The sequence below is a fragment of the Leucoraja erinacea genome, chromosome 21 (assembly GCF_028641065.1).
Source record: "Leucoraja erinacea ecotype New England chromosome 21, Leri_hhj_1, whole genome shotgun sequence".
In the NCBI taxonomy this organism is placed as follows: domain Eukaryota; kingdom Metazoa; phylum Chordata; class Chondrichthyes; order Rajiformes; family Rajidae; genus Leucoraja; species Leucoraja erinaceus.
Genome location: NC_073397.1, coordinates 9,982,076 through 10,005,000, shown reverse-complemented (window position 1 = coordinate 10,005,000; position 22,925 = coordinate 9,982,076). Strand labels below are relative to the sequence as shown.

Below are 22,925 nucleotides of genomic sequence, written 5' to 3'. Positions count from 1 at the left end.
TAACCATTTGTTGTCTGTTACTAACTAACATTATGAGACCTGAAACCTTTCATTATCACATAATGAAACTTGGAGAGAAAGAGGCCTAAATTGTGCAGTTATAGTGTTGCCAGAACATTCACAGCGTGTCATTGCTAAAACTACGAGACTGACAATACCTTGAGGATTTTCCACCCAAACATTCGTTAACATGGAAACCGCCAAGTTTGTCAAAGTAACTGATACGTTATTGATTATATGTTGGCAGCCAGAATATGTGAAATCGCAATAAACTAGAAACCAAAAAATTAGATCACAGCAGATATTCAAAACATGCAAACACTTTTTTTACGAAGTGTTTTGGAAAGCAGCAAAGAAACAATGGGGATAAGTACTCCAGCCATTAGCCCGTTACATGTACTTAATTAAGCCGATTGCACAGTAAACTTCACAGTGGTAGTTGTACAGACTAATTTGAACAACACATAAAGTTAAGTGTCTGTAATTAGTATTGATTTGAGAATTAAACCTTGATTAACCATTTGTTGGCTGTTACTAACTAACATTATGAGATCTGAAACCATTCATTGTCACATAATGAAACTTGGAGAGAAAGAGGCCTAAATTGTGCAGTTATAGTGTTGCCAGAACATTCACAGCGTGTCATTACTAAAACTACGAGACTGACAATACCTTGAGGATTTTCCACCCAAACATTCGTTAACATGGAAACCCCATAGTCGTTGTCTGTGATTTAATGCTGTTTTGTAACTTCTCTCCTGTCATCGCAGTCAGAGTAATACAACACGGAAACAGGCCCTTCAGCCCAGCTTGTCCATGCTGACCAAGATGCCCCATCTACACTCATCTACCTGCCCATGTCTGTCCCATATCCCTCTAAACCTTCCCAAACCATTTGCCTGTCTAAATGCCTTTTAAATGTCATTATATGTTCTGCCTCAACTACCTCCTCTAGTAGCTCAATTCCATATATTCACCACCCTCTGTGAGAATCAAGGTATGTTGGTATTTTTATTGACATTTCAATTATCTGTGATGATCTCTTGCTCTTAGATATTCTGAAAATGTTAAATTTTCTTACATCAGATTGTAATATTACTGAGCCATTATAACTGTTAAGAAAAGTCTAGCTGTAAAAAGCTATCATTCCCTCACACAAATATTTCAGAACATAATGGGTATTAATTTTCAAAATGTTTTATAAAGTTGATTTCTGATTTTGCTGCTTACTGTTATGTGAATGTTGAAATGCTGATTTCATGCTCTATAAAAGGTATATAATTAATGGTAAGAATTGTACTTTTATATTCCTACTTTGTAAACATAAGTGGTCTCTACAGCAACCAGCTTTGTGGCATCACACAGATTGTTATAATGGATCCTTTTGAAATGACATCTATCAGTAACATGGAAACAGAGAAACAGACTGAAGAAGGGGCTCGATCCGAAAACATTGCCTATCCATGTTCTCCAGAGATGCTACCTGGCTGCATGTTGGCACGGTGGCGCAGCAGTAAATTTGCTGCCTTACAGCGCTTGCAGCACCAGAGACACAGGTTCGATCCCGACTACGGGTGCTATCTGTACGGAGTTTGTATGAGATCATGTGGGTTTTCTCCGAGATCTTCGGTTTCCTCCCAAACTCCAAAGACGTACAGGTTTGTAGGTTAATTGGCTTGGTAAAGTGTCCCTAGTGTGTAGTGTGAGATTCAAAAATCACAAATGCTCTTGAGACAAATTCAGACAAAGAAGTGTTTTTATTAATTTCATATTCTGCAGAATAGGTGCCTCTCCTCTGATGTCCACTGGAGGCACAAAGAAGATGGAGATGCTTTCTATCTTTATACAGTTCATTTCATTATTATCACATTCTCATCCCTCCCCATTGAGCTTCTTCCAATCATAACATAAAGCCCTGTTTCCCACGAGAACGTCTCGGAACGCCCACCTAACGTCAAAGACACCTCCCATATCATGCATCGCATGTGCATTTAAATTAGGCATCTTGTCATAGTGGGTGTGCATACATATTCATGTAATCTCATCAAGCATGCGTAGTTGAGCGTGACTTCGTGTCCCTTTCCCCTTCGTTCTAATTTCTTTACTATCTCCTGCTGAAGTCTTTCTCTGTTACTTTTTATCTAGAATTTCTCTCTGTTCTTATATCGTTACTTTCTAATCTACTAGCAGTCTGGTTTCTGCCTTATTTCTTTCTAAGTTATTTTTCTATCCCTAGTCTAAATCAACTATGCCTGTTAACTCTTTCCTCACAATCCATCCTTTTCTTTTTGCTACGCACCCTTGATTTATACTATCTCCTCCTTTTCTAATGCTAGCAGAAGGTTCTTCACCTCCCTATCTTCCTCTCGTAGGTCATACTGTGTTCTGAGGGCCATTATGGTGGCTGCACTGTTCTTCGTCAGGGCTGTTTCTATCAATCGCTGAGCCAATCCCCGTACGCAGGGAATGATACAACATCCGAACAAACACAGTAACCCCACCATGACTATCACTGATGTTAGGGCAGATGTAAAGATGTGCTTCCATTTTCCAAACCAGGAGTCTAGAAACCTGGTCCAGGAGGTGTCAACTCCAGAGTTCTCAGCCAATTCGATAGACAGAGAGGTGAGCCCTGCTAGGGCTCTTGACACTGACCCATCCGGAGCAGTGTTGTTGGGGATGAATGTGCAACATTGTTCGCCAAACATTACACACACCCCTCCCTTCTCAGCCAGTAGCATGTCCAAGGCTATGCGATTTTTGCCAGGCCATTTGGCTGGTAGCTGTCAGTTGTTCCGCTAATCCTTCAACTGCATCTCGAGTGTAATTTATAAAGCGTTGTTGATTGTAGTATAAGTAGTTGATCCAGTCCACATTTTTATTAATTGTGGACCACCAGAAGAGCATGGACTCAAAGCCCGCAGCTATCTGATTTCTGGCTTTAAATTTATCGGGTACCCCTCTTGGCACCCCTATCACATCTATATAGATGTGTGTGTCGAATGATCCTTTCACCTCTCTCTTTTGTCGTCTGCTTCCTTTATTGAGTTCTACAGCATGTTCTACTGCTATGGTGAAGGGCATCATCAGTTGTATGAGGGTACAGGTTCCCGTCCATGACCCTGGTAACCGGGACCACAGGGTATTCTCCCCGCACCACCACCAGACATCGGCTCTACTGACTATCTGCTTTTTCAGCCAGGAGCTATTGAACAGTGGGCCCTGTTCCTCAGCCGTTATGTTATACGTCTGATTGCAGTTGAGCACCTCCCCCATGTCTTGTCCCTCTGGGTTATTTCTTGTATAGCACTCAAACCCCTCCTCCCCAAAAGGAATGGTAAATGGAGGAGGTCGAGGGTCTTCCCTTCGGCCCTTCGTATTGTTGTTGCTGGCCGGAAATAGGTAATGATAACTCTGGCATATCGCATTTTTTGGTAAGAGGGGATTCGTGAATAGCTGTAGTATACATGTCATAGCCCTAGGTGTTCTATCCCAATTCAGGGGAAATGGTACTGGGACCAGCTGAGGCCTAGCTCCGGCGCAGGCGTAACAATTGGTTCGTTGCATACTTCTGGCTGTGTACATCATCCAGGCAAGCCAGGTGTTGGCTCCTTTTCCCCCTGTTGGTATTCCCTTCTCATATAACTGCCTTAATCCTGTTTCTCCTGCTACTATCATTATCTTCAGCTTCTTAGACTCATTTTCCCTGGTGACATTGCTGACTACTGGTGGTACAGGTGTTGCCCTGGGATCCCTATTCTGACTGTCATCTATCTTGAACACTTCTCCCCTATCCTCGTATATTACCATCTTCCCATCTCGCTTGACTTCTATTTCAAACTTCAGACATGCGTCCTTCCCTGTTTTATCTGCACATATCCAATACCTACCACTTTCCTGTATCTGAACACTCTGTATGCTCACATATACGCGTCCTGGCAATTTCTCGTTTGGGTTTTGATATACTCTCCACCTATCAGTTTGATAGGTGGTCCGATGCCACCCATATTTTGATGAAGTAAACACCGCGTGCCAATCTTTACAGGGATGGGTGCATACATACATTCTATAGCCGCACCACCTTTTTCCTTTACATACATTAAATGGGATGGTGGTGGACCTTCTATTCTGTGGTATTGTGATTTTTATGCATGTTACATTACTTACAAGTTGGGTAACCACCCAACACACGACCCACCAACACGAAATCTTCATTTTTCCTGCGGGTTCTTGGTAAATATTAAAGTCAATGGTTCTTCTCCTTTGCGCACTGTCCACGGGCTGATATCGTCTGGTGGGGCCTCTACAGGACCCTTAACTCGACTTGCGTGTGTCCACCCTTTCTCTTTTGTTCGTACTGCTGTCTCCGTGATTAGTAATACCAAGTAGGGTCCAGTCCACTTAGGTTGCAGCTTTTCTTCTTTCCACGTTTTTATTAATACCCAGTCTCCAGCCTTGACTGAGTGAATTGGAAAGTCCAGTGGTGGGCTCTGGGCCAGCAATCCTTTAATTTTTAGTTCTGCAAGAGATTGGGACACTGCCAGTAAATAGTTCCTCAGGAACACATCGTTCCCTTGTATTGTTGGGACTCCTTCTATCTTCCCTAAGTATGGGAGCCCGAATAACATTTCATATGGTGATATCCCTATGTCTTTTCGAGGTGCCGTTCGGATTCTCAACAGGGCTATCGGGAGGCACTTAGTCCAGGGGAGTCTCGTTTCCTCTATCAACTTGGTAATTTGTGTCTTTAAGGTGCCATTCATTCTTTCCACCTTTCCTGAGCTCTGGGGATGCCATGGTGTATGCAATTTCCATTCTATTCCCAGTGCTTCACATATCATTTCATGTGTCTTTGAGGCAAAATGGGTCCCTCTATCTGAGTCTATTGTTTCCACAATCCCATATCTGGGTATAATTTGTTCTAATAATATCTTGGCTACCACCTGTGTGGTGGCAGTTGCCGTGGGGAATGCCTCTACCCATCTGGTGAAATGGTCCACTACCACTAACAGGTACTTCCATGTTCGTACCCGGGGCAGCTCGGTAAAATCTATCTGTATTCTTTGGAAGGGCCTAACTGCTAATGGTTGTCCTCCTCCTGGGACTGCTCTCATGATTTTCTTATTAATTCGCTGACATATTACACAGCCCCTTATGACCTGTTTGGCCATGGTAAACATCCCACAGCAAGCGTAGGTTCTGAGGAGGGTGTCACAGAGGGCTTGTGTTCCCCAATGGCTTTGTCCATGTAATCTCCCTAATAACTCCCTCATTATTTCTTTGTTCAATAGCTGCTTTCCATTTGGTGTCCACCATTTCCCATTTGAAGTACGCTGAGCCCCCATTTCTTTCATGTTTTCCTGTTCTTTCTCACTAAAGATAGGTATCTTTTCCTCGGGTTCCCTTAACGGTATTAGTGACTTCATTTCTACCATCTGTTCTGTGGCTGCTCTTTTTGCAACCTCATCCACTGCCCTATTTCCTCTGGCCTCCAGGGTGTTACCCTTCTGATGCCCTGCCACATGTGCTATGGCTATTCGTTCTGGTTTTTGCAATGCTTCCAGTGTCTGTCCTATCAATTGCTCATGTGCTAGTTCTTTACCTCGAGTTGTTATCATTCCTCGCTCTTTCCAGATCTTCCCAAAGGTGTGTACTACTCCAAAAGCGTATTTTGAATCGGTATATACTGTTCCTTCCTTCCCCTCCAATAATTCCAAAGCTCTCATTAATGCATATAATTCACAAGATTGAGCTGACCAACTACCAGGCAGCCTGCCGCTTTCAATTTCCTCCATAGTTTCCCCGTTCACTATACCGTACCCACTATGTCTTTTTTCCATCTATGCACCTGGTGGATCCATCTATGAACCACCGGCTGCCCTCAGCCAGAGGTTGCTCTTCTAAGTCTTCTCTACTTTTTGTCTGTAAATCTATTATTTCACTACAGCAGTGTACTGGGCCCTCTTCCTTGTCACCCTGTTTCTCTGCTGGATACAGGAATTGGGACGGGTTAAGGTTCTTATCCGTAATTATCATCAAATCGTCTTTTTCCATCAGGATGGCCTCATACTTTAAAAGTCTGGAGTCTGTTAACCATCTGTTGGATTTCTGAGTGAGTATGGTTCTTACTGTGTGTGGTGTAGAAACAACCAGAGTGCCTCCAAAGGTTAATTTCCTACTCTCTTCCACCAATATTGCGGTAGCTGCTACCGCTTGTATGCATCCCGGCCATCCCCTGCAGACTGGATCTAATATTTTTGATAGGAAGGCCACTGGCTGTCGATTTCCCCCTCTTTTCTGGGTGAGTACCCCTAGTGCCACCCCCTTGTCTGAATTTACAAACAGGTGGAAAGGTTGTTCTACTGAGGGCAGAGCCAACACGGGAGCAGTAATCAAACTGTTCTTTAATTTCCCAAATTTCACCTCCTGTTCTGGAGTCCACTGAACTTTGTCTTTTTCTTCTCCCAATTTATCATACAGGAATTTTACTTGTCTGGAGTAATCATCTATCCACAGTCGACAGTATCCTATCAATCCCAGGAATTTTCGGATCTCTTTCTTATTCTTTGGTAGTGGTACTCTCGTGATCCCAGCTATCCTTTCGGGGTTTATTCGTCTCTTTCCTCCACTTATCAGATGTCCCAGATATTTTACCTCTTGTTTCACAAATTGAAGCTTGTTACGGGACACTCTTAACCCCTTCCTTCCCAAGAAGTTTAACAGGCTTATTGTGGCATCCCTCACTTCCATTTCTCTTGCTCCTGACAAAAGGAGGTCATCCACATACTGTAATAGTTGCGTTTCCCCGTGACCTGGGAAATCCTCCAATACCTGCTCTAAAATTTGGCCGAATAAATACATACACCTTGTCTTCAGGTTTAAAGGGTCCTTCCTCCTGGTCCATCTCCGACAGCTTTTACTTTACCTGTTCATAAATAGACTTGTATATCATTATTAACTGTTTCATATACTTTTTAAATTCTATCTGTAACTGTTCCAAACTCGGTCCCTTGCAGGAACTTCTCCATTGTGTCACCTGCTGGCTAGTTTGCATGCAACATTTCTTCAGTTCCAATGGCAGAGCATTACACAAATCTTATTTATTTTAACCTTCAATGTTCCATTTATTCTTTTCATCAAATGAAAACAATCCGTTGTCAAAGCTGATTTCTGTAGGTTTACCAAACCTCTTAATTACCTTATTCAGCATAAACGACACTACAGTGCTCATACCTAAATCGATTCAGACTTACCCTGGACATCTCTTCCAGATGCTGTTTCAGCTGCTTTGTCTGCATTTTAATTTAACTTATTTTACATGTACTTTTTCCATTTCACCATACAATTTCAACATATTTTCCAATCTAGTCTGAACTATATCCTGCCTTTCCCAAGGTCATCATCTGCTGTCTTATATTCTGAAGTATTTCTCTCTCTTCACTTGTGGAACAAACCAACAAATTGTCCACATCAGCAAATACTTTCTAAGGGTATACCATATAACCATATATCGAACCTGCCTCCACCACCTTCACTGGAGGCTCATTCCACACAGCTACCACTCTCTGAGTAAAGCTGTCTGGCTCTCTCTCTCTCTGTCTGTATCTCTGTGTCTGGCTCTCTCTCTCTCTGCCTGTATCTCTGTGTCTGGCTCTCTCTGTCCGTATCTCTGTGTCTGGCTCTCTCTCTCTCTATCTGTATCTCTGTGTCTGGCTCTCTCTCTCTCTGCCTGTATCTCTGTGTCTGGCTCTCTCTCTCTCTCTATCTGTATCTCTGTGTCTCCGGCCTTTGCCGTCTTCTTATCTGCTACTTTCGGGAGTAACTCCCTCATCATCCTGTCTCTCTCTGTTCCTTATTTGCTGTTTTTCTACTGCCTGCAACATAATCTTTACTACTTGTTTTTCACTTCTGTGAAAAGGAATTGATCTAACTGTTCTTGTCAGACCTAAAGGATCTTCAAGGAGGCTATTTAACAAACCCCCTTCCCCCTCAGGGTCCTCTCCTAGGTACCTCCCTCGGGGGTCTAATTTCAACCGAACTTATCTTCCCCTTCTGCCCTTTGACTCCCCGTCCTGTTGGCCGGGTGATCTTCGTCCACCCCGGCCCCTGTCTTCTCTTTCCTTTGGGTATTTTGGCCCCCTCCGGCTCTGCATTTGTCCCAACGGACTATACCTTATCATTGTTGGCTTCTCCAACCCCTGGGTATTTCCTGCCCTCCAGGGTCCAGCATTTGCCCCAACGGACTATTGGGCAGAATGCGGGGATTTGGCCCACAGCCTTTTCCCCTCCCTTTTTCTTAATACCGTGTTTAATTACCTTATTTATCATAATCATATTCTTAATACCATGTTCATCATATTCTCAATACCGTGTTCATCATATCTGCCTTGCCCGTACAAGGTCTTAATTTCTACAGAACTTCTTATCTTCCCCTCCCTTCTGGTTACCTTACAGCCCCCTGAATCCTTCAGGGCGTCAACCACAAGGTCTTTCCACAATCGCCCAGGAAGTACTTTATTAGTCATTGTTCCTACCTGGGTTCTGTGCACAGAAATTGCTCGATTGATTTTTCACAATTTCCAACTACTCCCACTTCTTTGCCGAGTCTCTGTGTGGTCCGGATACTACTGCTTAAACAGCTGATGGCAAGCAAGGAGTCTGAGACCGCTGAACTCAGCAGGGTGCACCTTCCCTTCGTCCGTCTACTCCCGTCAGCTGTCTAGAGTATTGGATCCCGGACGAGCCCCCAAGTTGTGAGATTCAAAAATCACAAATGCTCTTGAGACAAATTCAGACAAAGAAGTGTTTTTATTAATTTCATATTCTGCAGAATAGGTGCCTCTCCTCTGATGTCCACTGGAGGCACAAAGAAGATGGAGATGCTTTCTATCTTTATACAGTTCATTTCATTATTATCACATTCTCATCCCTCCCCATTGAGCTTCTTCCAATCATAACATAAAGCCCTGTTTCCCACGAGAACGTCTCGGAACGCCCACCTAACGTCAAAGACACCTCCCATATCATGCATCGCATGTGCATTTAAATTAGGCATCTTGTCATAGTGGGTGTGCATACATATTCATGTAATCTCATCAAGCATGCGTAGTTGAGCGTGACTTCGTGTCCCTTTCCCCTTCGTTCTAATTTCTTTACTATCTCCTGCTGAAGTCTTTCTCTGTTACTTTTTATCTAGAATTTCTCTCTGTTCTTATATCGTTACTTTCTAATCTACTAGCAGTCTGGTTTCTGCCTTATTTCTTTCTAAGTTATTTTTCTATCCCTAGTCTAAATCAACTATGCCTGTTAACTCTTTCCTCACAGTAGGATGGTGTTAATGAGCGGGGATCGCTGGTCAGTGCGGACTCGGTGGGCCAAAGGGCCTGTTTTCGCACTGTATCTCTAAACTAAGCTAAACTAATCTGACCTGCTGAGTTACTCCAGCATTTGTGTCCAACTCTAGAAAGTAGGATTTTGTCAGCAACTTTCTTCAAGGTCAGCAGCGAGCATTGTCCCCACCACTGGCTACAAATGGCCAGATAACCAGATAAATGGAAATCCTTACTAGAGATATAAAGGCTCTTTTTAGGATATGAGTAATATGTAGTGATATTTCAAGTGGGGAAAATATTTAGAGGTCTGAGGAAAGAGAAAGAAGAAAATAGGCTAAATGAACTACCTTGATATGAAAGTTATGCTTTTATCATGGGTGCATTTTATAACCTTCTCCTGTTGTTGATTGCAGTGCATCCGCTGCTTAAATCAATGCAATTAGATCAGATGGTGTCATGATTCAAGAGTCAAGAGTGTTTTATTGTCATATGTCCCGAAATGGAACACTAGAATTCTCACTTGCAACAGATCTATAAACATAATACTCTGTAAACACCATAAATGAACAACAAAACAGTTCAGTATATATTTAAAAGAACAATAATGGTGCCAAGACAAAAACAATGCCACTAAGTGTATGTAGTCCGGAGCTTATTTGGAGGTTGTAGCGTTTAATAGTCTAATGGTTGTTGGGAAGAAGCGGCTCCTGAACCTGGACATTACAGTTTCCAATCTCCTATACCTTCTTCCCAGGTGCACTATGAAGTGACATGTTTGGGTAGACCCAATCAACTCCATGGGTTTCTTCATTAATTTCATTGAGTCTACCAACAAAACATTGAAAACAGTGGCTCAATTCTTTCCCAAATGAACATAGGCAAACAGCTGACCAACAAGGGCATAATTTTGGGTTATTACATCTTTCAAAGCCATAATTATATTGTTCAGTACTCGGCTATTGAAAAAAAACCAGGCCATATCTCTGTTCACTGGGAAAACCACCAAAGCTCCTCTGTTCCCTTACCTTGAATCAGACTGGGCAAAATACAATTGTAATATGATCCAGGGTTAGCTCACCAGTTGGCATGGGCCAGAGTCCAAGCTTCCACTGGGGTTGTAATTGTGGGAAGAGGGTCATGGAGGGGGAGTGGAAGGGGGGAGGGGAGAGAGGGTTGATGTCAAGTGATAACAAGATCCAGTGGATAACTCAACTTTGTCTTTTGTGATCCTCGAATAAATTATCAGTTGTCAGTCGATGAGACTCTTCTTCCAAGATCTATCAAATCTATCATTGATGCTGAATGCTTTCAGAAGTTTCTCACACGAACAAATGTTACGGATACATGTTAAAAAAAGTTAAATTATATGTTAACAATTATTATTTGGGCAACATTGAAAGTGAAACACTAAAACATACTCACGGATATTTAAAACAATTAGATACATTTAGCCTAATTCAATTAAATCAAATAAGTAAACCTACCTGCTACTTACTGAAGAAGGGTTTCGGCCCGAAACGTTGCCTATTTCCTTCGCTCCATAGATGTTGCTGCACCCGCAGAGTTTCTCCAGCATTTTTGTGTACCTTCGATTTTCCAGCATCTGCAGTTCCTTCTTAAACACAAGCAAACCTACTTAATGTTCTGGCAGCCAGCCAATTTTCCCCCACATGCATCAATGGGACAGCTGTGTTTGTGCATGGACTAACCTGGCAGATTTCCCTCGGAGCTGAGGAATCTGATGAAGATCGCGCTGCCCCATTGCATTCCCTGAGTCCACCAACGCAATGCAAGTGTCCTGGGGCAGAAGACTACACTCCAAGCTCCGCTTGGGAATCATGCCCAGTTAAGTACTTAAATGCCAAGTGGATCTGATGGCTTTTAAGCAAAAGGTCTGTCTCATTATCATTGCTCGGAGAGGGAATTCAGCCTTGATTATACAACTTTACGCAATAACCAAGATAGTTTAACATCAAGTGTTCTCTGAGCTTTGTAACGCAATAAGAATGCATCCTTTTATCAATGAGCACATCGTAATCCTGTTATTGTTTTACTGATGACCTGAGGCAATTATTGGGTTGTGGTTCCTGTTATACAGCTTGCAAATTTTCCTCGTTAGCAGTGGCCTCCATAGTAAAGTAGACCCATCGTGACGGCACTCGTTTTGGGCAATTGAGCATGCAGTTTAGTCAATGTTAATTAGAGGTCTCTAGGAATTCTCCCTCTACTTCTGGATATGATACTGTTGATGCCGCAATAACAATTCCGGATCATCTATGTGCTTCACTTTTACTTCAGACATTCTGTTTATTTTTCAGTAAAACTCTGGTGGAGAGAGAGTGCAGTTCAACCGTAAATTAATCATCATAACCATTAATTATCCTGCCATATTCATTTTAAAGACTGCTGGATCGGATGCAACTTTCAGCTGGTATCATTGAAGGTTAGCAGCTGAAGAGACAAACTGGAATCAGTGCAATAAGATGCAGAATGTGCATAAGCACATACAAAATAGGTGCAGGAGGGAAACTGCATCTATAACCCACTCCACCATTCAGAAGGTTCATGATGATCTGTGAACTAAACTCTATTTTCATGCTTGATTCCCATATCTAAAAACATAATCATTCCAGCCTTGTATGCACTCGGAACATTGACTTCTCTTTGAGTGAAGAATTCCAGAGATTTACTGCCTGCTGAGTAAAGATATTTCTCGCTGGCAAATCTTGTATCTTTCACTCATGCCCTCTGGTATTTGACACTCCAGCCAGTTAAATCGGACTACCACGATCAATGTGTCTCATAATCATATATGTTTTGAAGTGATCTCTTACTCTTATGAACCTTACTCTTCCAAATTCTAAAATTAGAAATGTCATTCTATGAAGAATGGTTGCGGTACAAGGCACACTGAGCAAATCTTCACAATCCAAATCTTTAAATTAACAAAAGCAGCTTGGATATATACAGGAAGGAACTGCAGATGCTGGTTTATAGTCTTCAACATATTGTACATATATATCTTCAACATATTGAAGACAGACGCAAAATGTTGGAGTAACTCAAAGGGTCAGGCATCTTCTCTGGAGAAAAGGAATAGGTGACATTTTGGGCAGAGACCCTTCTTCAGACTGACATTTCAGGTCAAGACCCTTCTTCCGTCTGAGCAAGAGTCTCGACCCGCAAAGTTACCCATTCCTTTTCTTCTGAGATGCTGCGTGACCTTCTGAATTACTCCAGCATTTTGTGTCTTTTTGGATTTGCATAACATCTTTATCATAGAAAAATGTTCCCTGAAGTACCTATGGACATCTCCAAAAAAGATCGGGGATGCACATGAGGTCAAATTTAAATAACTTAAGGTTATGGTTCTACAGGTAATTAGAGAGATATATTGAAGCCTTATGGGGATTTAAAAACAAAGATGAGAGTTTCAAATATCAAACTATTATATTTAATATGTTATATTTATATTTAATATATTCTATATTTACACATTAGATATATGTGAAGTCCATTTGGTTAACATCCAAACTAATAATGATCAACAGACCAAAAGGAAAATTAAAACTAAATATCTAAGCAAAGGGCAGTACACTGGTGCGGGGGTAGAGCTGCTGCCTCATTGCTCCAAGGGCCCAGGTTTTATCCTGATTTCAGATGCTGTCAGCGTGAAATTTACACATTCTCCCTGTGACTGTGTGAGCTTCTTCCAGGTGCTCCAGTTTCCTCCTACATCCAAAAGACATGCAGGCTTGTAGGTTAATTGGGCTCTGTAAATTGTCCCCAGTGTTTAGGATGTTGATGAGTAAGTGGGATAACGTAGTAACAGCGTCGACACAGTCGACACGGACTCGGTGGGCCTACGAACCTGTTTCTATTTCGTACCTCTAAACTATCTCTAAACTAAACTATTACCATATCAGTGACCACAGGGAATGGAAAGTGCATTGGGTTTAGTATAAGTTAGAACGTAGCAGTAGAATTGTAGATAATTGATACTAGTCATTCAGTGGGCAATCTGATACAGAATATTATTTTTCAATGAACTAATGGAGTTACATTCATCAAGGCTTCAGTGCAGGAAGGAACTGCAATGCTGGTTTAAATCGAAAATAGGCACAAAAAAATGGAGTAACAGTGGAACAGGCGGCATCTCTGGAGAAAAGGAATGGGTGATGTTTAGGGTTGAGACCCTTCTTTAGACTAGTGCAGAACCGAGATGCTGCCTGTCCCGCTGAGTTATTCCAGCTTTTTGTGTATATCTAAGACTTCAGTGCAAATACCATTATACAGCAGAGATATGTGAAGTTATGATGAGTGTTTGAGGGCACTGGGCCTCATCTCACTGGAGTTTAGAAGAATGAGGGGGGGCCTCATTGAAACTTACTGAATAGTAAAAGGCCTGGATTAAGTGAATGTTGACAGGATGTTTCCACCAGTGGGAGAGTCTAGGACTAGAGGTCATAGCCTCAGAAGAAAAAGACATACAGTACCTGTAGAAAGGAGATAAGAAGGAATGTCTTTAGTCAGAGGATGGTGAATCTGTGGCATTCATTGCCACAGAAAGCTGTGGAGGCCAAGTCAATGGACATTTTTAAGGCAGAGGTTGACAGATTCTTGATTAGTAAAGGTGTTAAGGGTTATGGGGCAAGGGCAGGAGAATGGGGTAGAGAGGCAAAGATAAATCAGCTATGATTTGAATGGTGGAGTAGACTTGATAGGTTGAATTTACGAACTTTTGAATTTCATATGGTTAACATCCATACCAATAATCGTCAACAGACTAAAAGTAGGACTGAAACTAAATAATTCCCCTGATTCATAATTCATACAATATAGAGTTACATTTCTGCCACTGTGCCCTCAGCAGAGTCATGCCTATCTGATGTATATATTAGAAAATGACAAGTGGGAAACCTTTGATGCTCCAATATGTGCTGTCAGAAGCTATGGTCTTCATTGGAATTACATAACAGAAAGTTTTTTAAAGTAGCCTCAGAATATAAACATCACAAGCTAGGACAGCATTTATTATTTCTCACTCATTACTTTTGACAAGCTGATGATGGACCTTTTCTTGATGCACTCTAGTCAATGGAATGAAGGTAATCCCATACTGATGGGCAGGGAGTTCAACAAAGCAATGAAGAATGATTGCCAAATAAATCCAAAACAGGACAGTGTGTGACATTTAGAGGTGACTTGACCAAGTGGGGGGTCCCTGTCACATAGGAGGCCTGGTCCCTCAACGCAACCCGTTCCCCAACGCAATATTCCACCACTCACCCATAGCCCCCACGGGAGGTCTGGTCCCCCAACGCAACCCGTTCCCCAACGCTATATTCCACCACTCACCTATAGCCGACAACTACGTAGGGGCTGCTCATTTTGCCTTATGCACCCCTCCCTCATTTTTAAAATAAAAAAAAATGAAATTGCACTTGCTAGCTAGCAGAACTCAGTGTACTGTGACTTTAAAAAAATGCATTTGCACTTGCTAGGGCTAGCAGAACTCAGTGTACTTGGATAGTAACAATGTTGCGAGCAGGGCTACAATCCCATTGTGACATCACAGCTGTAAGCACAGGGAATTAGCAGTTATTTTTTTCCAAAGTTCTTCAGATATTTGAACATTTTGATTAATAACTCAAGAAATATTACATGTATTTTTCAGATAAGGCGATTTTTGACTTCACGGGATAAAACTCTACAGGAAGATGTAAAAAGATTACAGTTAGAGGGTCGGTTTTTTTAGCAGTATGATTACACACACACACACCCACGCACACATGCGCACACGCACACACACACACACACACACACATTCAAGATTAGAGTGTGACAAATGACAAAATACATTTTAATTTTAATTTGACAAAAATGAAATAGAAAAAGAGAAAAAGAGCAAGAAAGAGAGAGAGAGTGAAAGAGCTAGTGAATGGGTAAACCCCTAAACTTCCAAAGAGTGTGGTCGCAGAGTGAATAAGTAAGAACTTACAAAAAAATAAAAAGACAAAAACGAAAAATATTAAAAAGAAACAAAAAAAAGAAAAGACCAAAACGTGTTGATATACCTACTACGTTTCTTACCACATGCATCACCCTGTCCGTAAATTGGTTTAATTCCGAAGTTGTGTTGCACCAAGAAACAGGTTTACCTCCAAAATGGTTTGCTCTGTTCACTATGATAGGCTCTTCTATATACTGAGAAAAACAAATGCAAATTATGTAATGCTTTTCTTTATTTTTAATACATTTCTAAAATTGGCATTAATTGTAATATTCTTCCAACATCAGTTTGGATAATCACTTTTCGAAGCAGCCAAGTAATTTTTTTTCACGGACCTAAATATCTCGAAATGTTACGCACAGTATTTAAAATTCATATCATTGCCCTTATGAATGTATGTCTAACACTATCAATAATATGAACTTTTAACATTCAGATTTAAGAATTAGCCACTAGTGGGAGAATCTAGGACTAGAGGTCATAGCCTCAGAATTAAAGGACATTCCTTTAGGAAGGAGATGAGAAGGAATCGTTATCGGGTGGCGAATCTGTGAAATTCTTTGCCATTGTGGAAGCCATCAGTGAATATTTTTCAAGCAAAGAAAGATAGATTCTTGATTAGAACGGGTGTCAGGGATTATGGGGAGAAGGCAGGAGAATGGGGTTAGGATGGAGAGATAGATCAGCCATGACTGAATGGCAGAGTCGACTAGATGGGCTGAATGGGCTAATTCTGCTCCTATTACTTATGACTAGCAGAGCAATCAAAGAGTATTGGACTTGAAACATGAACTTTATTTCTCTTTCCGCAGATACAGCCTGACCCATTGAGTGTTTTCAGTATTTCTACTTTCATTTTAGATGTCCCCAATCAGCAGATTTTTTCCCTTGAGCAAACTGTTCCTTTCAAACCATCAGCTCCATGAGTGAAAAAGAAATATATCGGCAGATTAAATGGAATTTCCACCACTTTAGGAGATAAGCACCTGATATGATGAATAGTCTTTGGGCTGTAGACTGAACTCCCTGCACTAAATCCATGGTAATCAGGTGTGTGAATGAATCTTTGTACTTATTCATTTGTACCATAATCATATTGTGATTACAACTCTCATATTCAAATACAATTCCAATAGCATGCACCAAAGTGCAATGCACTCTTAAAAAATGCAATGTTTTACAAAAATGTATAAGGTGAATGTGTACATTGTACATTTCTAATACAAATTCCTTATAGAAAGTGTGTGCAGAAATATATATATAGAGCCTTATAGAAAGTGTGTATATAAAGATTTATCTAAAAAAATAGGTGCATATATATATATATGCTTTCTACTATAAATATCTATCTATATATGTACGGTATATATACATACAGTATATAGATATAGACAGATAGATAAACACACACACATATAGCATTGAAAGACTGTGATAATTGAACTTTATACAGTAGCATGGACATTTTTCATATATCTCAGTTTATATTTTTATTAATGGTAACTCAATGCATTATATACATTTCAGTTATTTACCATGAGCCCTGAAGGATCAGTATATTAGCCTTGTCTCCCCTCCTCGTCCTTGGATGCCCTTCCATCCAGTATCCTGACAACACATTTTTTTCCTATATATTTTTAACCGTGTAGTATCAAGCCTTTGAAATTTTAATGAATTGTATCCCTTGGCACACAAACTACATTGTCTAATGTTTATACCTTCAGCAATTTTATTTAACCTCTCCTTTTTAGAAATAATATGCATCGAAGTATTACCACCACAACTTGTCATGTTTCATTTTTGGGACATAATTACCATGTAGATTACCCCCACAGCCATTTTTCTATGATGTAGGTTTTAAAATAATGGAGGCAACATTAACTATTCCAAGCCCAACATTTTTGCACAGATATGGGGATTAGCTGAACATTGAATAGACTGGAGTAACGCTAAACAGTAAACTGACTTTATCTCGCTTTTACCCTTTCTTTAAATCTCCCACCCTATCAAATTTCTTCTCCCAATACTAATATTTGACCTCGAAGTGAATTATTGCAAAATCTCCTTGAACTACTGGTAAGAGGCTCCTTCCCCCTTTTCTGAACAGAATTCGAAACATCACTGTCAGTGGTTTTATTGATGCTGAGCTATTCGGATTGAGTGTCGCACCAAAACAAATCCTCTGCACCCGGTCCCATTTGTCCTGATGAGTGGCTTCATTCATTGACAGAAAGGTACTACTAGGGCTTTGTGTTTGATTTTCCCCTCAATTAACCAACACAATTCATTAGATAGTGCTAAAACGGCATTTTCTTTGGTCCTAACACAGCCCGTGCAAAAGCTAAAGCATGCAAGTGTCAGTTGGAATTATAATATGTATGTCACAGAGAAATCAACAGGACAATGACAGGCACAGTGACTTAGCCAACATTTTAAGCAGTGATTTTTTTAATGTTCTCCCTTTTGCTATAGCATCTCTGTGGCAGAACCATTCTTGGTACAGAAAGACTTGGCAAGTGATCTGTTCTCTTTTCCCCAATGCAGCTCTGCACCAGTTATGAGGTGGAGTGTAAAATGTAAGGTGACTTCTCTTACTTTCCCTGCCTGCCTCCTGCAGGGGAACTGGGAGACTCGACTGACAAGAATCAGAGCACAGTGAGGAGAATCACTGGCATCCTGTGTGTATTTTGGGCTCGTCGGCTGCTATTTATAAACTTGGAAGTAATTAGTTGTTAATTTGGAACGCTTCTCGCAAAGGTAGGGAAGACAAGAGGAGGACTGAAAATTGCCGCTCCCAATTCTTAACGTTTATCCTCAAAACTTGGGCTTAGCACTAACCACTCACTGTTCAACCATACTGACATTGTATATAGCCTGCAAAGAGAAAATCCTCCATTATTCTGCTTAATCATATGCTGTGGTTCAAATTCAGGAGACCACTTCAGGGTGACATTTGTTCAGCCAACAGCATGAGGTGTTTAAAAACTGTTTCTGCCTCAAAACGTTTAGGGGAGGGGGGGGGGGGGGCACAGGGGCACAGCAGTAGAGTTACTGCCTTCCAGCAGCTGGGACCCAGGTTCGATCCTGACTACGGGTGCTGTCTGTATGGAGTTTGTACATTCTCCCTGTGACACCGTGGGTTTTCTCCGGGTGCTCCGGTATCCTCCCAAATTCCAAAGATGTGCAGGTCTGTAGGTTAATTGGTTTCTGTAAATTGTCCCTAGGGTGTAGGATAGCATTAGCGTACAGGCGATTGTTGTTGGCGTAGACTTAGTCGGCCAAAGAGCCTTTTTCCATGCTGTATCTCCAAACCAAACTAAAACTAAACTCCAAGCACCCTGTGTCGTGGTATCTGGCGTTGTTTTGTAGTGTACCACATGTTACACTGAGTCAGAAAGATCAGATGACACGTTGGTGGGAAATAACAAATGGAGGAATAAAACAGCACGTTTGTGTTCGGTGATGTTGAATGTGTTATTTGTAGCGCCACCCGGTGGTTAGGCCATTTATTGGGCCAACCCTCAGCCCTAGTACTGGCTGGCTCATGTGACTTAGTTTGGCGGGAAGGAGGCTAATGCCCCTGTCCCACTTAGGAAACCTGAACGGAAACCTCTGAAGACTTTGCGCCCCACCCAAGGTTTCCGTGCGGTTCCCGGAGGTTTTTGTCCGTCTCCCTGCCTGCTTCCATTACCTGCAACCTCCGGCAACCACCTGCAACCTCCGGGAACCGCACGGAAACCTTGGGTGGGGCACAAAGTCTCCAGAGGTTTCCGTTCAGGTTTCCTAAGTGGGACAGGGGCATTAGGGGTGTGACTTGTTATGTATATAGAGTTTTTGAGAGAATCCTCCCCAGTCGTGTGTGAACAGTTCTTTGTTCAACTCAATAAAGATCACTTTGTTTAACAACATGTGTCTTGCTATAATTTAATACAATCAGATCACGGCGATGATCTTACACCCTGGTTTAATCCTGACCTATAATCCCGTATGTGTGGACCTTACACAAACTCCCTGTGACCAAGCAGATTTGCCTGGGTGCTCTGGTTCTCTACTTCATCTCAAAAAATTGCGTGTTGGTGGTTTAATTCGTCACGATATTAGTGGTAGAATCTGGGGGCAGTTTATGGGAATGTAGGGAGAGCAAAATGTGATTAGTGTAGGATTATTGAAGGATTAATGTAAGAATATTGTAAATGGTGCTTGATGGTTACCAAGGACTCAATGGGCTGAAGGGCCAGTTTTCATGCTGTATGACTCTCTGACTGGTATGATTGCAATAGTTGAGAAATATCACACAATATACAGAACAACAATGTCTACATTACGCCACATAGAGACCAATAAAAGGTAATTCATCATTTTAGACAATGTTCCTTCAATTATCTAAATCACCAACACAAATTCACTGTTACCCATTATATTGTTAATCCTGGAATCCTGCTAAGCATCAAGGACAGCCATATTTGCTTACAAATCCACAGCCACAGCACTTCAAATAATTAATTGGGCGTGAGGAACTGAAATTTTTATGTGAGTTGCAATAAAGTTGCAATAACGGCTTCAAAAACAAAAACCTTTCTCTCTCTAGGATTTTTTATGACCTTTGACTAACCAGTTTTGGCCCCATTCATACAAAATACCATTAAACCTGGCTCTCTACTGTGGGCTAGTTACACATTTTGTTCTAACCATATGCTCTTATTGTATACTATTGTTGATTTTATCATCATTATTTGTTACTTATATGCTGCTCTCCCTTCTTTAGATTGTTGTATGCTATGTTGAGCCTTTGCCGAATTCAGCAGAGAGGTCACTGATAGAAGAAGGTCGATGATCCCACATGGCAAAGGCAAACAGGTCAAGGTTGTATGTTCTAAGAGCAGAATTAGGCTGTTCGGCCCATCAATTCTACTCTGCCATTCACTCATGGCTTATCTATCTTTCCCTCTCAACCCCATTCTTCTGCCAAAGCCTCCTTGTATGCAGCCAATATTGCTACCTTCTACTCAAACGACACTGTCAGCCCACAGATTGACGAGTACCTGAAGCCTGTTTGAACCGGCCCTGGCAAATGGTGGGAAGAGATCCAACCAGTCCACTGTTCCTATCACCATCAGATCTGATTACATAAAGGCGCTGGGAACATGGTTTGGAGCATCTGAGCATGAGCCAAGAACCGGCTGAATGGAATAGCCAAGATGAAATGGAGGCTGGGAATATGGGAGCAGTACACTCCTTCAATTGCAGGTGAGTCAGGTTATTAGGTGTGGTGTTCTTGAGTTTACTGTATATGGTGTGGAATAAGGTCCATACCCTACTTGTGTGCTGCCACAATCAACCAAACCATTGGCTGGTTCACCTGGAAAACCAAAACATATCGTGTCTGCAGCAATGTAATATGCACATTTCTAGAGAAAGGAGGGACACCTTGGTATGTGGTTCTATCAAGCTATGTACAGAGCCTAGATGCACAAGGACCAAATGTCACTATGTGCCAACAGATTTACCTGTGGCTGGTGTTACGAAACCCTGGCCTCGCTGTTCAAGAATTTTACATTCAGTTGAAACATGCCACATTACCCGGCCCTTGTAGAACAAACTCTGCAATAAAACATTTTTTACTATGGTCTGCGCAAAGGCTCTGCGGGAAATAAAGATGTGGCTAGACACAAAAAGCTAGAGTAATTCAGTGGGACAGGCAGCATCTCTGGAGAGACGGAATGGGTAACGTTTCGGGTTGACACCCTTCTTCAGACTCCAGCTTTTTGTGTCTAATTTCGGTTTAAACCAGCATCTGCAGTTCCTTCCTAAACAAAGATGTGGGTCTTGTTAGATGGTTCCCCAAGCAAACTGTCGATACTAGATAGAATGCTTTATCACTAGAACTCTCAGTCGAGCATCAAGACCCTTGTTTGGCTGGTGGTGATGAAGGGTCCCCCCCGTCCGATGTTTCATGGCCAAAGAACAGCCAAGGTCTCTGTAACTCCCCCCCAACACCGTGAGGTGGTTGCAGTGAGCATGGGACTATCATCTTATCTCCTCTTGGAGTCTGGAAAAGGATGCAGCAGTCTCTATTGCCGCTCATTCCGACCCACTGCTCCACATAGGACTCTGTGCTATGCGAGCTGTTCCCAGGTAGGCATGCCAAGTAGCAAATGCTGCAGACCCACCTACTCAGAGCAGGAGCTTGTTCTGCAGAATCCACTGAACATTGGTGCAAAGACTGTAAGAAATGCCCACATTTCCTGTCAGTAGAAACGGAGGGCCCAGCCCTGTGTAATAATCTCGCAAACCTTCTTGCTGATAAATGTTAGAGTTTGAAATATTGGTGGCATTTTGTAAGATATTGTAAATAAACATAAAGTTATAAATGTGTAGGAGGGAACTGCAGATGCTCGATTACACTGACGATAGACACAAAATGCTGGAGTAACTCAGCGGGGCAGGCAGCATCTCTGGATAAAAGGAATGGGTGACATTTCGGGTCGTGACCTTTCTGCAGATATACAGTAAATAATATGACTGAAGGCAATACCATGTTTACATGTTCTCCCTGTGACTGCCTGGGTTTCCTCAGGCTGTCTTTTTTAGTAACTGCAAGAAGATGAATATCAGCTCGTCCTTAACATTTCCCGGTGGCTCAGCACTTCAACTCCCCCTCCCGTTTCCAATCCGACCTCTCTGTCCTGGGTCTCCTCCATTGCCAGAGTGAGCAACAGCGGAAATTGGAGGAACAGCACCTCATATTCCGCCTGGGGACCTTGCGTCCGGATGGCATTAACATTGAATTCTCCCAATTTTGCTAGCCCTTGCTGTCTCCTCCCCTTCCTTAACCCTCTAGCTGTCTCCTCCCATCCTCCCATCCGCCCGCCCTCGGGCTCCTCCTCCTCCCCTTTTCCTTCCTTCTCCTACCCCCCCCACCCCCCCATCAGTCTGAAGAAGGGTTTTGGCCCGAAACGTTGCCTATTTCCTTCGCTCCATAGATGCTGCTGCACCCGCTGAGTTTCTCCAGCAATTTTGTGTACCTTCCTCAGGCTGTTCCTGGTTCCTCCCACATCCCAAGGATGTGGGTTAATCGGCAAATGTTAATTGCTCATTGTGTGTCTGTGAGTGGTGGAATCTGCGGAGAGCTGATCAGAAAGTGGGCCAAATTTTAAAAAAAAATAGGATTAATGTACAGGTTGTGAATAGGGTAGTTGATTATATGTGAGGACTTAACTGCTCCTGTTCCTATGCTGAATGACTCAAAGACACTCGTGGCCCGATTGCAACACTATATTTTTGATGAATGTTAAGGACGAGCTGATATTCATCTTCTTGCAGTAACTAAAAGAGACAGGACAATCTTTTATATTGTTTCCAAGCACTCATTTATTTACATAAGCGTTTTACTTAATTGAAAGAATCATTATATATCCTGTAAAGAAAATCTACAAACGCTTAATAACTAGTGTGAGCGTGAGATCGATGGTTCTCGCAAACCCGGTGGGCCGACGGTATTGTTCCCATGCTGTGTTTTTTGATCAACAGAGGCATGAACTATTGAAAATGTTTTAAAGAGATTCGTCACACTTCGACTA

The 22,925-nt window shown here is 41.9% G+C and overlaps 1 protein-coding gene across 1 annotated transcript; it reads right to left on the bottom strand.

Annotated features, from left to right (window-relative positions):
- Positions 1–1,740: 1,740 nt before the first annotated feature.
- On the bottom strand, positions 1,741–9,327 carry LOC129707236 (uncharacterized). Its single transcript, XM_055652093.1, has one exon. The coding sequence runs from the start codon at positions 5,838–5,840 to the stop codon at positions 4,212–4,214; it is 1,629 nt and encodes a 542-aa protein (XP_055508068.1). The 5' UTR covers positions 5,841–9,327; the 3' UTR covers positions 1,741–4,211.
- Between the last annotated feature and the right edge of the window lie 13,598 nt (positions 9,328–22,925).